Genomic DNA, 14,215 nt, shown 5'->3' on the forward strand with positions numbered 1-14,215 from the left:
GGTGATGCCCACTCTTCAGTGCCTGCTATCTTGCAGATGGCAGGCACTCTGCAATCAGGATTAGGGATCGTGTCCACTCCCCCACGTGGGGTGAGCACACCAAGGGTGTAGTCACCCTAAGGTCAGTAGCCCATTGGCTACTGACCTCAAAACCCCTAAAACTCAAATTTCCTGCAGATTTCCGCAACCTACGAACAAGAAGGACGAAAGTAGACGCCTAGCAGAGGAGACTGCAGAGAAGAACTGATTTGGCCACAACCCCACCTGCCCAGCTGCAGCATCCGTAGACCCTGCGCCAATAGTCTCCTTGTCCTGCAGCCAACGACCTCCGGAACCCCTGGGAGGACTGACTGCCTTCAACAAAGACCGGAGCTCCTGTGAACAGCAGCTCTGTTCAAAAGAAACTCCCAAGACACTCTGAGCCTGCTGAGGGTAAAGAAACTCGATGCCTGGAACCACCACTGCTCCTGTTGCCTACAGCCCAAGTTAGAGTGGCCCACCGGTCACAGTGAGATCCCCCAGCGCACCAGAGTCCGAGTCCACTGTGGGTTGACCCCTCTAGGACTCCCAGACGTCGCCTGCAGCCTCTGCACGGAGACCCTCCCAACCGCGAGTGTCCCGGTAAGTTGAAATCCGACCTCAAAAGATGCCGTCTTTCATCTAGCCGCCCTACACCCTGGAAAAGAGAACCAGAGGAGCACCTATGTCCCCGAGCCCTCTAACATACCTGCCCAGGTGTTGGTCGCTCCCGGAAGTCTTCCCGGACTGAGCCTGCAGCCAAAATCCAAAACTGGCAACTCCAGTTGAAAACAGGACACCCAATACCAAAACAGCACCCTTCACCTGGCCGCCGCTGTGGGTGCACCTTGGGCTAAACTGGATCCCCTTTACCCTGAGCTTAAATCCAGGGGCTTTGCTCCCACACCCTTGTGGCCTGCTCGGGAGCAGCCACCAACTGGAGGACCCTATCCCCCACTGGATAACATTGGCCCTCAACACTGCACCCGGCCGCCCTAGTGCTGCTAGGGGTGTTCTGAGTGCGTCCTCGACCCTGGGGAAACCCTGGTTCTAAACCCAGATTACCAACTCTCACAAACATGTACTTGCCTTTAAACCGATAACTTAATTTCCTCCCATAAAATTACAAGTGTGGAGTTGGTTTGTATGAAAATCTGAAAAACTGCAAATGTACCAAAAGTGAATTACTCACCTTTTGTCTAGAAAATGTCTCAGTGTGATATCTCGGCATATCACACTGATTAGCAAAACTAACTTAAAAAATAAAACACGAAGGAATGAGTTTTGTAATCTACAGCATAACTGAAAAGTAATTCTGATTATTGACTTACCTGTAAATTAACCAACTGCATTTGAACCTGCATTCAACTGTAATGTATTACATAAGTATTGCAAAGTATTATTTCACTTACCTGAACCAGGCCTAGCTGGTTCTGGACATAAAATAACTAAATAATAATTGTATACAAACACATTGGTCTGAGTTCAGTCTTTGAGTGTGTGACATCATTTCTTGCCTACGTTTGTACAATAAATGCTTAACACTACCCTCTGATAAAGCCTTTCTGCATGCCCACACTGCCACAAATAGGAAAAAAGGACAGTTGGCAAAAAACAAAATCTATCGCATAAAGAAAGCCAAAGTCCAAGTCAAAGAGTTTTTATTTGTTTTGGTACTCAACTGAGGACCACAAATTTTATAAAATACACAATTTATTTTACAGTTCAATACATTTTCAATGAAAGTTTTAAAAATGTATATATTTTATAGCAGACAAATTCATTCGGTGGCCGTTTGCATACTAGTAGCAGATCTTTTGCAGTAACAATCCTACATATCCGATAGATAGGGTCAAGGCATGTTAACCGTGCGTTTACAACTTTGGCATTAGGGCATATAAATAAGAGATGCTCGAGGTTCTGGTTACCCCCCTGACAGAGAGAGCATAGCGGAGAACTGCCTGGTCTCCAAGTTGAGGTAAAAGTTAGCACGGGTAGAATGCCCAGACGCAACATCGTGATTGACCTCCTTGGACCGTGAGTAAGGGAAAAGTCTAGGTAAGGCTGTTCGTGCTTGTACTCCAAAGACTCAGTATAAGATTTATACAGAGATAAATTAGTACAGTGTAAGTAGTCAAGCTCAAAACTCAATTTGGGGGTAAAATTTTTTTTTAAAAGTTTGAGTTGTGCGGGTGTCCAGGTTAACAAAATTTCAGAGCTAATTTTTGCTAGTTGAAATGCCGCTGTCATATTTCTGAAGAAGATAAAGTGTGAAGTATCATTATCAAATGTCTCGATCTTTAACAGGCATCGTAGAGTACCTTCTTTAGAGTAGAGAAGGTTGTAAGCCCACCTGATGATGTTTGCTACGGCTGTAGCGTAAGCGCTGGTAATCGAAAATTCGAGTCTTAGTGCCTGCACTGGTGTTAATGTAGAGACTTTCAGTATTTTCTTTAGTATTTTGCCTTCTTTTAAATCCATATAAGACCATTGTTTTAAGGCAATGTGTTCGGAGGCATACGACAGAACCGGAGGAATCTTTGCTCTGTAAACTTTTATAAGTGCAGAAAAATGCCTGTTTCCAGTGGCCGAGTACAGTCTCGAAATGGCCCCAGCATGTAAGTCACATTTCCTTTTTAGATGGTTTATTTTTTTGGTATTTTTCATATTATGTGAAAATATCCTGCCTAGGTAGGTATATTCCTCAACCTGTTCTAACCTCTCTCCACCCAGCTTCCAGCAGTACTTCACGCCTTTTTTCTTTCCCGAGAATGCAACCACTTTAGTTTTATTTATATTGGGAATTAGAAAATTGTCTTTAGAATAATTATGTAGGATATCTAGAAGGCGTTGTAATCCAAAAGGCGTAAGATCAAACATAACTATGTCGTCCGCATATAACAGAGCATGTATGCGTTGAGCGGCGGTTTTCGGAGGCGTACATAAGCCTTGTTGCAGATGGGAGGGTAGATCACTTAAGTACAAAGAGAATAAAATCGGAGCTAAAAGACACCCTTGTTTAAGGCCATTAGACTTACGTATTATTTTAGACAAACCCTTGTCGCTCCCCATTTGTACACGGCACCATGTATTACTGTGAAGATTCACAATCACTTGAAGTAATGGTTTGGGGATTCCCATCCTCCTTAATTTATTCCACAGGGTTGGTCTGTCCACACGGTCGAAGGCGGTGGAATAATCAATAAATGCTGCGTATATGGCTTGTGATTTCCCAACTGTATATTTATGTAAGATAGTCTGGAAAATTGCTATGTTGTCAATAACAGAATGATTGGGTCGGAATCCTGCCTGAAACATGGGTATTAGACCCTGTGAAAATGCCCAGGTTTTTAGTCGGTCCAATACTTCCGCTGCAAAGATTTTCCCGGAAGCATCCATCAGCGCTATTTGACGATAATTTCCCGCTATATTTCTATTTCCTTTTTTATAAATAGGAATAATTGTAATTCCCTGCCAGGACTTAGGTATTTTGCCAGTGTCGAAAATGTAATTGAACAAAAGCGAGAGCATCAGGCTCCACTCCTTAGGGTCTGCTTGAAAGACCTTGATAGGGATCTGGTCAGGGCCTGACGCGCCTGTGCTTCTTGCCTTTCTTATATTCGTGGCAATGGAAACTGCCGAAGTCTTAATGATTTTGGTATCGTTGCTTTCCATATTATTGTCTAGAGCCTTCCTTTCGGGGAAAGATGAATTGGATTTATATAGGTCGCGCAGGTAGATGTCCCAGTCCTCCAATGAAACGGGGATAGCTTCCAGCTTCTTTTTAGATCCAGTCATTTTAGCAATCAAAGACCAGTATTTACGCTGATTACGTTGTTTGGCTGCTAATTGGATATCGACCCAGTTACAGTCCTGCACCTGCTTTTTATGTTTGGTTTTCTCTCTTCGTATTTGATTTTTTAGTTTGTTAATTTCCACCTTAGTTGCCGTAGAGAAATTCAGATACTGGGCTCGGATAAGTCTATTAAGTTTTTTTACAGTTGGCTGATTCCATTTTTTATTCTTATTATTGTTTTTGCTTTTCGAGTATCTATCCTGTTGTAATTTATTTTCGAGCGCGTTCTTAAGATTATAGACTATATATTCATAGTTCGTTATGGGATCATCTGAATGGATGTTAGTCAGCAATTGGGTGTGGGCAATTAAAGCGTTTATATAGTCCAAGTTATCCGAGGTCCAATAAATCCGCCGCTGGGATGTATTTACTTCGATTGTAGATTTTTGAAATATTGGCTGGTTGGTGAAAGTGGTGGGTGCCGTCCAAAGGGTTGTTAAATGTAAAAGAGTGTGATTGCTTTCTTCTGTGAAGTGGGTTGTGAGGTGAGTAAATATCTCCTTTACATCCATCCCACAGATGAAATAATCGAGAGTAGAAGAAGTTCCATTTCCCTGTCTAGTATGTGAAGCCGGTATATCTCCTTTGGTATTGCCATTTAGGATTGTCCCGTTTATGCTGGGAAGGAGTGATAATAATGATCTGCCTCTCTTGTCTGATTTGGCACCCTTGGGGAGTTGTGGGAGGGACATTTCGATAGATTCTTCTTTAAACAGTTTTGCCCATTTACCGATTTCACTATTTGAAATTTTCCCATTCAAGTCGCCCATTATTATGTATGGCATATAGGAGCGATCGTCGAGTATGTGGATGATAGTTTCCATTATGTGATCAAATAGGGCATCATGTTTATTACTGGGTGGGGCGTAGATGTTAAAAAGCAATATTTTGTTATGGGTGGCTGTTGATTGAGTTTTAAATGACACCTTAATGCATTGCAAATTATCTGAGTTTGTATCGATGTTTTCTTGAGACCATAAATATTCCTCGCTTAGTAAAATTGCCAATCCACCCTTTGCATGGCCCCTGTTGGATTTTTTTGCGGGAATGTCGTAAACATAGTATCCTTTTTGAGAGAAGGTTATGGTTGACCATGTTTCCTGTAGGGCAAGGATATCCGGGTGATTTTTTGTGGCTTCTACCATTTTTTTAGCAGTTTTCCCGGCCATATTCCATGTAGAGATCGTCAAACCTTTGCTAAACCAAATGTTGTTGGAGTTTAGCCGTTTTTTTACAGTTTAGAGTCTCCGATGTCCATGCCCAGGATTTTATTGTTTTTCCAACGTCGCTTCGTTCTGACTCTTGGGACCATACTGTCCTTTCACCTTGAGTTACTTGAATTTTTAATGTGTCATTTCCCGTAACATTTGGTGCGAGGTCTCCCCATTTGGTATGAAAATTACTTTTTCTTTGATCGAATAGTCCATTTGATCCGTTATTTTGAATGCTTTTTCTAGGTTCAGATATTAAAATCACATCATAGCCGTTTTTATGTAGGATTTCCTTCTCTCTAATTATTATTCCTGGGAGTACTGGAGAGAGAAATGAGACTAGTGCTAGTTTATCATTTTCTTTATTCGGAAAGAGCACCAGGTCTATTTCGTTACTTGTGAGGGATTGTAGAGATGGTAGTTGTTGTAGGAGATTGATTATTCTGCCTCGGTTAAATGGCAAATTGTCTGTAGGAAAAAGTTCTTCAATTATTATATGCTTAGATGGTGTTCCTTCCCAAGGCTGGGATTTGCTATCATGTATTTCTTTTGCTACATTGATCTTTATAAAGAAAGTGATTACGTGACATCTCTTGTCACCATAAACATCAATTTTAAAGTAGAAAAAGGATTATTTGCAAATTGTGCGTGTGGCATACTAAAACATACAAATGGCAAGAGATTTAACAAGGGAAGACGAAGAAAAACTAAAAATAATCCTGCAATCACAGCATGATTGGCAGAAGGACAGCAATCCAGCTGAAACAATCCGTATTTGGTCCATGCTGCAGCCAAAAGAATAGGTAGTGAAGATGCATTCGCTGGTCAATCAGAACGCAGCATATAAAGTATAAAGCCAACGAATGTTAGCCAGTTGGTGGGCGGCAAGACCCTTGTTGTATTTAAATTCTCTCTCAAGCAAGAGTGCATGCGCTGTCATATATATCTAAAAATGCTGCTTTTTTGCTTTACTAACTGCATACAGTTCATTTACAGGTATTCAAATTTTGTTGTGTCCAAAAAACATCATCATACACCCGTTTCCTTTCATGCTCCCTGTACTACAGCAAGATTGTTTCATAATTCACTTTTTCTTGGAGACGCTCATACATGGAAATTGATTAGTGAGAGTGTGTGTCGCCTCTGTTATTACAATAGGGAAGACATTTGTCATATCATCTGTAGCTTCCCTGCACTAATAGAGGAACATAGGAGGCTGCTAAGGTCCGACTTTAATAGTCACATTATACGAACATGCCATCAAGCAGTCATAGCCAGTTTACAAGGAGAAAGCTTGCAATTTACGGGTAGACTTCTGAAGTTTATAGAAATAGTGGAGAAAAAATTGCTTAACTGTGGACAATGAGGATGGTTTTATTTATACTTAGTTTTATACATTGATGAAAAGTTTCTTTTAATTATGTGGTCTTAATAATATATGAAATGTAAGAAGAATTCTATAATGTTGTTTTTATTGTAAGTTTTAGTAACTGAACAATACATTTTTCATTTTCATAATTCACTTTAAAAACTCCTCTCACTTGGCAGTCAGAAAGAAAAGTAAACTCCAATCCATGTTAAATAAATATGCAGAAATTTGTCAGAAGACATAGCTTGACATTTGACCTCCGCCTTAGAAGCACCAATAATGTTGACAAGATAAACACAGAATTTACTTAAAGGCATCTTTATTCATTGCCTATACTTTCCTGACCAACCAAAAATCGGCTTGTGATCCAACAGTAGATCGTGACCCACAATTTGGGAAACGTTGCTTTAGAGGCATAGGGAATGAGAGAAAAATTGCAGTTGTCATCCAAGGTGAGAGAGATGCTCTTCTATGAAACAATTTTTACTTTTACTTGTCTGCTATTATTTTCTGTTCCCTTAATAAAGGGATGCTTCTGGTTGAAAACGATGTAATTTGTGTAATGTAATATCACAAATACGTCCAATAGGACAAAGATTTTTCGATGCCAGCATGTAGGGCCTGTTTACAATGCTCCATTAAATCCAATGGAGTAACCCTGTGTCCCTCAGAACCTGGGTGTTGATAATAAAGTCTACAGATGGTTCTGTCGAGTACCCAACAGAACCAGCTGTAGACTTTGTTGTTTACAATATACTACATAGTGTACTTGAACGAAATCTGAACTAAAACATTTATTTCACAGGTCCAGGAATGGGGGCACCATTGCTCACTGCTGCAATTGTAGCCCGTACAGTTGCTCAACTGTGGAATAAGCCGCTTCTTGGGGTGAATCACTGCATTGGCCATATTGAGATGGGACGATTGATCACAAGAGCACAGAACCCAACTGTACTCTATGTCAGTGGGGGTAACACCCAGGTGAGTATTAATGAGCCCTCTTGAATTAATTTTGAAACAGTCCACTATGAAGTGGACTGCTTTTACCTACATGTGATAATTTAGCTGGTAATAAATATACTTATTTGAGGTCACAAAAATCTCAAATTGAACAGGGAGGTTTAGAGGTATTTTCTTTTTAATATTGATGACCCTGAAATGATAGCGTTATCTGCACACTTCCAAATATTATTATTATTATTCTTTGTGTAGTGGTCTGGTGCTGAACCTTACTTGCCTATGTATGCATAAAAGTTTACCTCGGTCATGATATTCAGTGTTATCAATTGTAATTCAACTTCTACACACTTACAAAAAGATGCATTTTGTTCGGCACTAGGTGATCAATGTTCATCCAGTAGTAGCTGAAACAAGCTTTAAATACAGAAACAACCTACACATTAGTGTGTCATATTTACAAAAGAGATCGCACTATTCAGTAGGTTGTTAATAAAGAAATAGAACACTAGCCTTATTGAAGATATGCTAGCATTGGGAACCATTCAAAGCACCTTTAGACCCTTCTCACTTTCCTATGGTAAGTATTTAGTTGAAAATTAGTTATGTCCATGATGGTTTCATTTATATAGTAGAAGAGAACTGAAACCTATCGTCCCAATATGGGGAAGGAGGCTAGTCATACACTTGTAAAGTATTTTTGGAGTGCAAACAATGTTTCAAACACCAACTCTGAGTTTCATGGTGTTTCCAAATACATACGGATGGCATTGTTTTTTGTTTTTTTTGATAATCAATTTTATTGACTTGGAAAAACAGCAAGAACTTCATTAAGAGCAGCTCACAGCACAGTAAAGACAGTGGTACATAAGCTTTGACACACACAAATGGGAACAGTCCACTCCAGTCCAATAATTCATCCTGAGCGACAGTAATAGTATACCCTAGGGCGTTGATTACACCCGGGCCTATGGCGGAGTCTCGTTGACCCATTTTCCCCATATTTTGAGGAACAGCTCTGGGCAGCCTCTGGATTTGAACTAGGCCTCCTCCTGGGTGCCACACCAGTCCACCCCCCTCCACCCACCCACCCACTGTGGGAGCAATGGGCTGGAACCAATGGCGCGCTATGTCTCGTTTGGCCACAGCCACCGCCGTTCCCAGCAGCCGTTTGTCCATTCCCGTCCTGTCCAGGCCGTCAAAGATTCCTAGCAGTAGTCGCGTTGGGTCATGTGGTACCTCCCAGCCCAGGGCATGTGTGAGTTCCCGTTCCACCCTCTTCCAGAACCTCTCCACCACCGGGCACAGCCATACCATAGGGTTGAAGTCAGCAGGGGAGAAGCCACATCTCGGGCAGTCAGGGGTAGGGCGGAGGTGTGCACGAAAGAGGCGCACCGGGGTGAGGTAAGCCGCATGCAGGAAATATGTCTGGATTAGGCGCAGTTTAGAGGATGTGGCCAGAGTGCGTGGAGCCATCAAAGCATCTCTCCAGTCTGCCTCCTCCAAGGGGCCCACCCATCCCTCCAACCGGGTGCAGAGTTGGTCCAGTGACGCAGGGCCGTTATTCACAAGGGAGCGGTAGATACGGGAAACTCCTACCCGACCTAGATTCCCCATCATCAGCTGTGCCTCCAGCGGGGGGAGGGTGGTCGGTGAGGGGAGGTGCGCATGGAGGGCGTGACGCAGCTGCAAGTATTTGTAGTGTTGGGCGAGGGCATGGCGCTGTTGCAAGTCGGCAAAGGCACGGATATGGTCTCCCACCCAGACATCTCCAAGGACCGACACCCCAATGAGGTCCCAGCGGCGGAACCCGGTCCAGGACGACACCTCTCGGAGCCAAGTACCGTGCCAGAGTGGTGTCTGACGGGTGAGTTTGCGGTCCCACCCTGTGTGACGCAGGGCGGCACGCCAAGCCAGGAGGACTGCTCTAGTGATAGGCGCCCTTGTTTGTGGCACCGGGCTACCATTCGAGTCACCAGGGGGGTTATGTTCAGCGCCCATTCCAGCTCCGGCAGAAGAGCCACCCATATCCCCAGGTACTTCACCGAATGATGCCTGAGGGGGATGGTCGGCTGCCAGTCATAGCAGTCTCGGGACGGATGCAAGGAAAGCAGGGTGGACTTGGCCGCGTTAAGGTGAAGACCAGAGACTCTCTCGAATTCCATCAGGATGTGCAGGCATTTGGGGGCCTGAGATCGTCGGGTCCGCGAGGTAGAGGAGCACATCGTCAGCATAAAGGGCTATTTTTTCTACGTGACTCGCGTTCCAGGCCCGGCCTCGGACGAGGGGGTCATGCCGGATGAGGTCGCCAATGGCTCCATTGCTAACGCAAATAGGAGTGGGGAGAGGGGACACCCTTGGCGTGTACCTCTACAGACCAGGAACGCCTCCGAGAGCGCCCCGTTGACCAGCACCCGGGCCCTCGGGTTGGCGTAGAGGACCCCAGCGTACCGGCGAAACATTGGTCAGAAGCCCAGCGCCTCCAGCACGTCTTGCAAGTCTGCCCATCCCACCGTGTCAAAGGCCTTCTCGAAATCGAGGAAGAGCAGGGCCAAGTATGGGGTTAGACGGGCACAGTGGGCCAAGGTGAGGTGGAGGCGGCGGATACAGTGGCGTGTACCTCTGGCCGGCATAAAGCTGCATTGGTCCGGGAGGACCAGATCCTGCAAATGGGGTTTGAGCCTCTGGGCCAACATCGTGGCGAAAAGTTTAAGTTCAGTATTGATCAGGGAAATGGGACGAAAGTCCGCACAATCCGTGGAAGGCGGTTGGGTCTTGGGGATGACTACGATCGTTGCCAAATCCGATTCGGGGGGAAATGAGCCAGTGTCCACCACCTGTCGAAACAGGCTCAGGAATTTGGGAGCTAGGATATCCCGGAAGGTGGCGTAGTATTCCTGTGGGAACGCATCCGGGCCAGGTGTTTTACCGGAATGGAGAAGGGGAATAGCCTCCCGGACTTCGTCAAGGGTAAATGGCTTCTCCAGGGCCTCTGCGGCGTCAGGAGCGAGAGAAGGGAGACTAACATCAGCACCACCCAAGAGGGCGGCTAGGGACGCGTCAGCCGGGCGCCTCGCATAGTGGCGAGTATAGAATGCAGCAAAGGTGTTGGCTATGGCTGCGGAGGTCACCTGTGGGTGCCATCCACGTCGTGGATATCTGGAATGATTCGATGGATTTTGGGGTAGGAGACCAGGTTGTGAAGAAGTGTGCCATTCTTGTCGCCCCATCCGTACACACGTGCCACTGATGAGCGGCACAACATTTGGGCCGAGTCCAGCGAGATTTGACGGATCTCATCTCGAATCAGCGCCAGTTGCCGAGTCGGGTCCTCTCGGCCAGCAACAGCTAGCTCCGCCTCAAGTTGGGCAGCTCGGGACTCCAACTCCACAAGTCGGGCCAGTCGGTCTGCCCGCTTGGCATGGACGAGGCCCCTGGCCACCCCGCGAATCACATCTTTGCCGGCCTCCCACAGGGTGCTAGCCGAAGAGACCGAGCTTTCTTTGGTGGCGAAGTATTGGGTGATCTCCTGCTCCAGCGTATCCACCAGGGCGGGGTCCTGCAGGAACCATGCGTTGAAACGCCAGATCAGTCGGAGGCCCGTTGGGGCAAAGCTGAGGCGGAGGGAGATGGGGAAGTGATCGGAGAGTCCCCTGGGCAGGATAGTCGCACCGGAGACCAGATGGCAGTCGGCAGCTGGGAGGAGCAATAGGTCAATGCGGGAGTGGGTGCGTTGAGAAGCCGATGTGTGGGTGTATTGCGACGCGCGGGGGTGCCAGACGCGCCATACATCGCAGAGCCCCAGAGCCAAGGGTCGGGGACAGGAGGGCAGGACGGAACATAGAGGTTCAAGACATTTAGAGGGCATCCCTCTACCATGCCAGACAACGCCACGTAGCATCCTTGCGGGTCCGTGAGTACCTTAACCAGGGAGAAGGGGAGCCCCCTCCGGAGCAGAATCGCCACCCCTCGGGATCCACGCTGAAACCCCGAATGCCACACCATCGCGAAGCCGTATCGGCCAGGAAGTTGCATTGCGTGCCCAGCAAGTGGGTCTCCTGGAAAAGGAGAACGTCCGCAGCGTGGCGATGAGCCGCTCGGAGAACGGCTGTGCGCTTAATGCGGTCAAGGAGGCCATTGACGTTCCAGGAGAGAACGTGTAGGGGTTTAGTCGGTGTGTAAGCCATGAGGGGAGGGAGGTATGTGGGGCAGGATGTGGTCCCCGGGGTGGACACCCAGGGAAGGAGAGCCCATCACGCTGCGCCAAAGCGGAGGGGAGGTGGGGGGGCATGGCGGCAAAGCAGGGCCCGCGAAGGCTTGGGCAGTAAGTATGAGGGGGGAGGTGATCTTATTCACATTATGAATCAGTCCTATGTTCATGTTTTTATGCACCTGAAATACAACACTCACTATAGCTCTATCCTTTAAGTATCCCTAGAGAGATCTTTTGACATCGCAGGGTTCGCACCCCTAGGCCGTCTGACCATCCAATATTTTGGAATTTTATTTTTATTATTATTGGAAGTTCTAGCGCGTAATCTACCTAGTATGCAGCCATACCCCGTTCGAGATTCTGCATTCAATACAACAACCCACGGAGCACTGAGTATGTTTTCCACTTTTACACCACGTGATCGGAACTCTGACCAATGATCGTGTGTAGGGATAAAAACAAGATGGTCACGATGAAGTGTTCTTGAAGGTTTGGTTCACACTTAAGAAAGCTGTTCACAAGCGAGAACACACCAGGTTAGTTTGTGAAATTGGATTATTGGTAGGGTAAGGATAGATTGATAACAGCGGAGTTTTTGAAATTAGTCTTTAAAGCTTTTCACACTGCTTTTGTCTTGGATAGCTTTCGACTACACGTTGATACGTTATGTGGCAGAATCGGCATGTGAGTGGGCTATACGGCCAATCTTTGAATTTACACGGGCTGTAAGGTCATGTAAGGTGGCAGGTTAAATTCACGGCTTTTACTAGTTGATGTGCGACATACACAGTACTTAGAACTCAAATTGAACACGTTGTTTTTTTTTTTAGGTGATAACATAAAGGTTCACAACATTAGGATATAGTGTAAGGAACATGCAGATCGTATAATGTTTTTGATTTTGTTTTTGTTTTACTTTTCCTTTGTAGTATTGTTCCCCGATGAAGGGCAGTTTGTAATGCCCGAAATGCATTGGATCAAAAATAATGCTGCATTTTGTAATATGAATTGAATGGATTATAAATGACTAAAAAAAGAAATTGATCTTAAGAAGAGTACAAAAGAAAGTTTGAACTGAGAACCTGTGAATAAAACATGAAAAACGTATAATATTAACATGATGTCAAGAACCCTCATTTCGCACTGAGGGGTGAAAGGTGTGCCCACGGGGATGCTTCTAATGTCCCATTAGAAGCACGTTCTTTTCCTCATCAACCAAAGCGCCTCAGGACGCCAGACGCCTCCTGCAGAGCACCCGAATATTTAAAATATTTCACAAGCTTGAAAGTAACAGAGCGGTGCACTTGCCTCAAAATTCATTGTAAATCGATATTTCCCAGAGACCATCCAGTAACACCTTATAAGAACTAGTCCATGATGGCACAGCATAAACGCAACTATCGTAAGAGCTCCTTGGGGGCCAATCTTCAATAGTAGAAGAGCAACACACAAGAGTGCAGCCATTCCTGCCCTCACCCGGTACAATAACATTGTCTAAATTGCCATGAAAGTTTTGAAATACAAAGAGAATTTTGTTAATTGCTGTTTTGCTTACTGAAGCTAACTTTAGCTTGTTAGTACCCCAGGAGATCATTTGGACCTTTGTTTATTGGCAGCCTGAATAAATGTGTTATAGTTTTCGCCCTGTAGCAATAGAGTACACAAGTGTAGGTAGTCGGGATTGGTGGTCTGTGGAGTCTGTCCAAGAGCAAACATTATACTGGTTACCAGCATTTGAATGAGTGCTGAATACTAAGTACTAAGTAAAACAAGGTGGTTGTGAGAAAGTGGCTCGATATATACTGGACCAAAGTAAGGTACAGTGTGTATAGAGTCCACAATCCCCAGAGGTATAACAGAGGTTAAAGTCAGGTCTGACCTTACTCTCTAAAGTGGTAGCTTGGTCAAACAATAAGGCAGTGCCAGAGGAAAGTGTAAAGCATTTGTTGTACACACTCAGTCAGCAAAAGGTTTCACACATTCAAGAACTGAACTCCAGGCCAATTGTTTTTATATCAAAAGATATAGTTTTATTTTTAGAACCAACCGGTATCACAATATACTTTTTCAATATGAGTGATCTCAGGTAGTTATTTTGCAGGAAGGCAATAAACTTTGTAAGCACAATAGGTACCGTAGTTGCAATGGGCAACACAATTCTAAACACAATTTAACATTGAGCTCAATGGTTTTTTCTACATAAATGCAGTTGATTACTTTCATGGTCACTTTTCTAACCACAGGACTGGATCGGAATTCGTTATTCGACGGATTTTAGATGAATATTTTAAAGTTTCAAAACTTCACACTTTAAAGAAATTTCAAGTGAAACCAGTCAATGTTAGCCTATGGAAGAAAAGTGAGTCGTCTGCTTTTAGGTAAGTACTTGACTGGCAGTTAAGGTTCTGGGCATTGACCCAGGGGTCCCCCAGGGTCAGGTAGGTACAGTTGGTACACCCTCAGCGGCACAGGGGCAGCCAGGTGCAGAGGTAGTTAGGCCCACTGTTATCCAGTGAGAGCCAGGGGGCCTTCGGTTGGTGGCTGCTGGCTAGCAGGCCACATGGCTGTGGGAGCTGGGCTCCTGGTCACTT

At 45.1% G+C, this 14,215-nt stretch overlaps 1 protein-coding gene across 6 annotated transcripts in view; it reads left to right on the plus strand.

Annotated features, from left to right (window-relative positions):
* OSGEP (O-sialoglycoprotein endopeptidase) overlaps positions 1-14,215 on the plus strand; it is a 1,118,717-nt gene that overhangs the window by 231,018 nt on the left and 873,484 nt on the right. For all 6 annotated transcript variants that reach the window (XM_086927086.1, XM_086927089.1, XM_086927085.1 and 3 more), the window contains one exon: positions 7,260-7,435. In XM_086927086.1, the coding sequence (XP_086783212.1) occupies positions 7,260-7,435 (176 nt within the window). The remainder of the gene's footprint in view (positions 1-7,259; positions 7,436-14,215) is intronic.

This window comes from Lissotriton vulgaris, chromosome 6 (genome assembly GCF_964263255.1).
Source record: "Lissotriton vulgaris chromosome 6, aLisVul1.2, whole genome shotgun sequence".
Lineage (NCBI taxonomy): Eukaryota > Metazoa > Chordata > Amphibia > Caudata > Salamandridae > Lissotriton > Lissotriton vulgaris.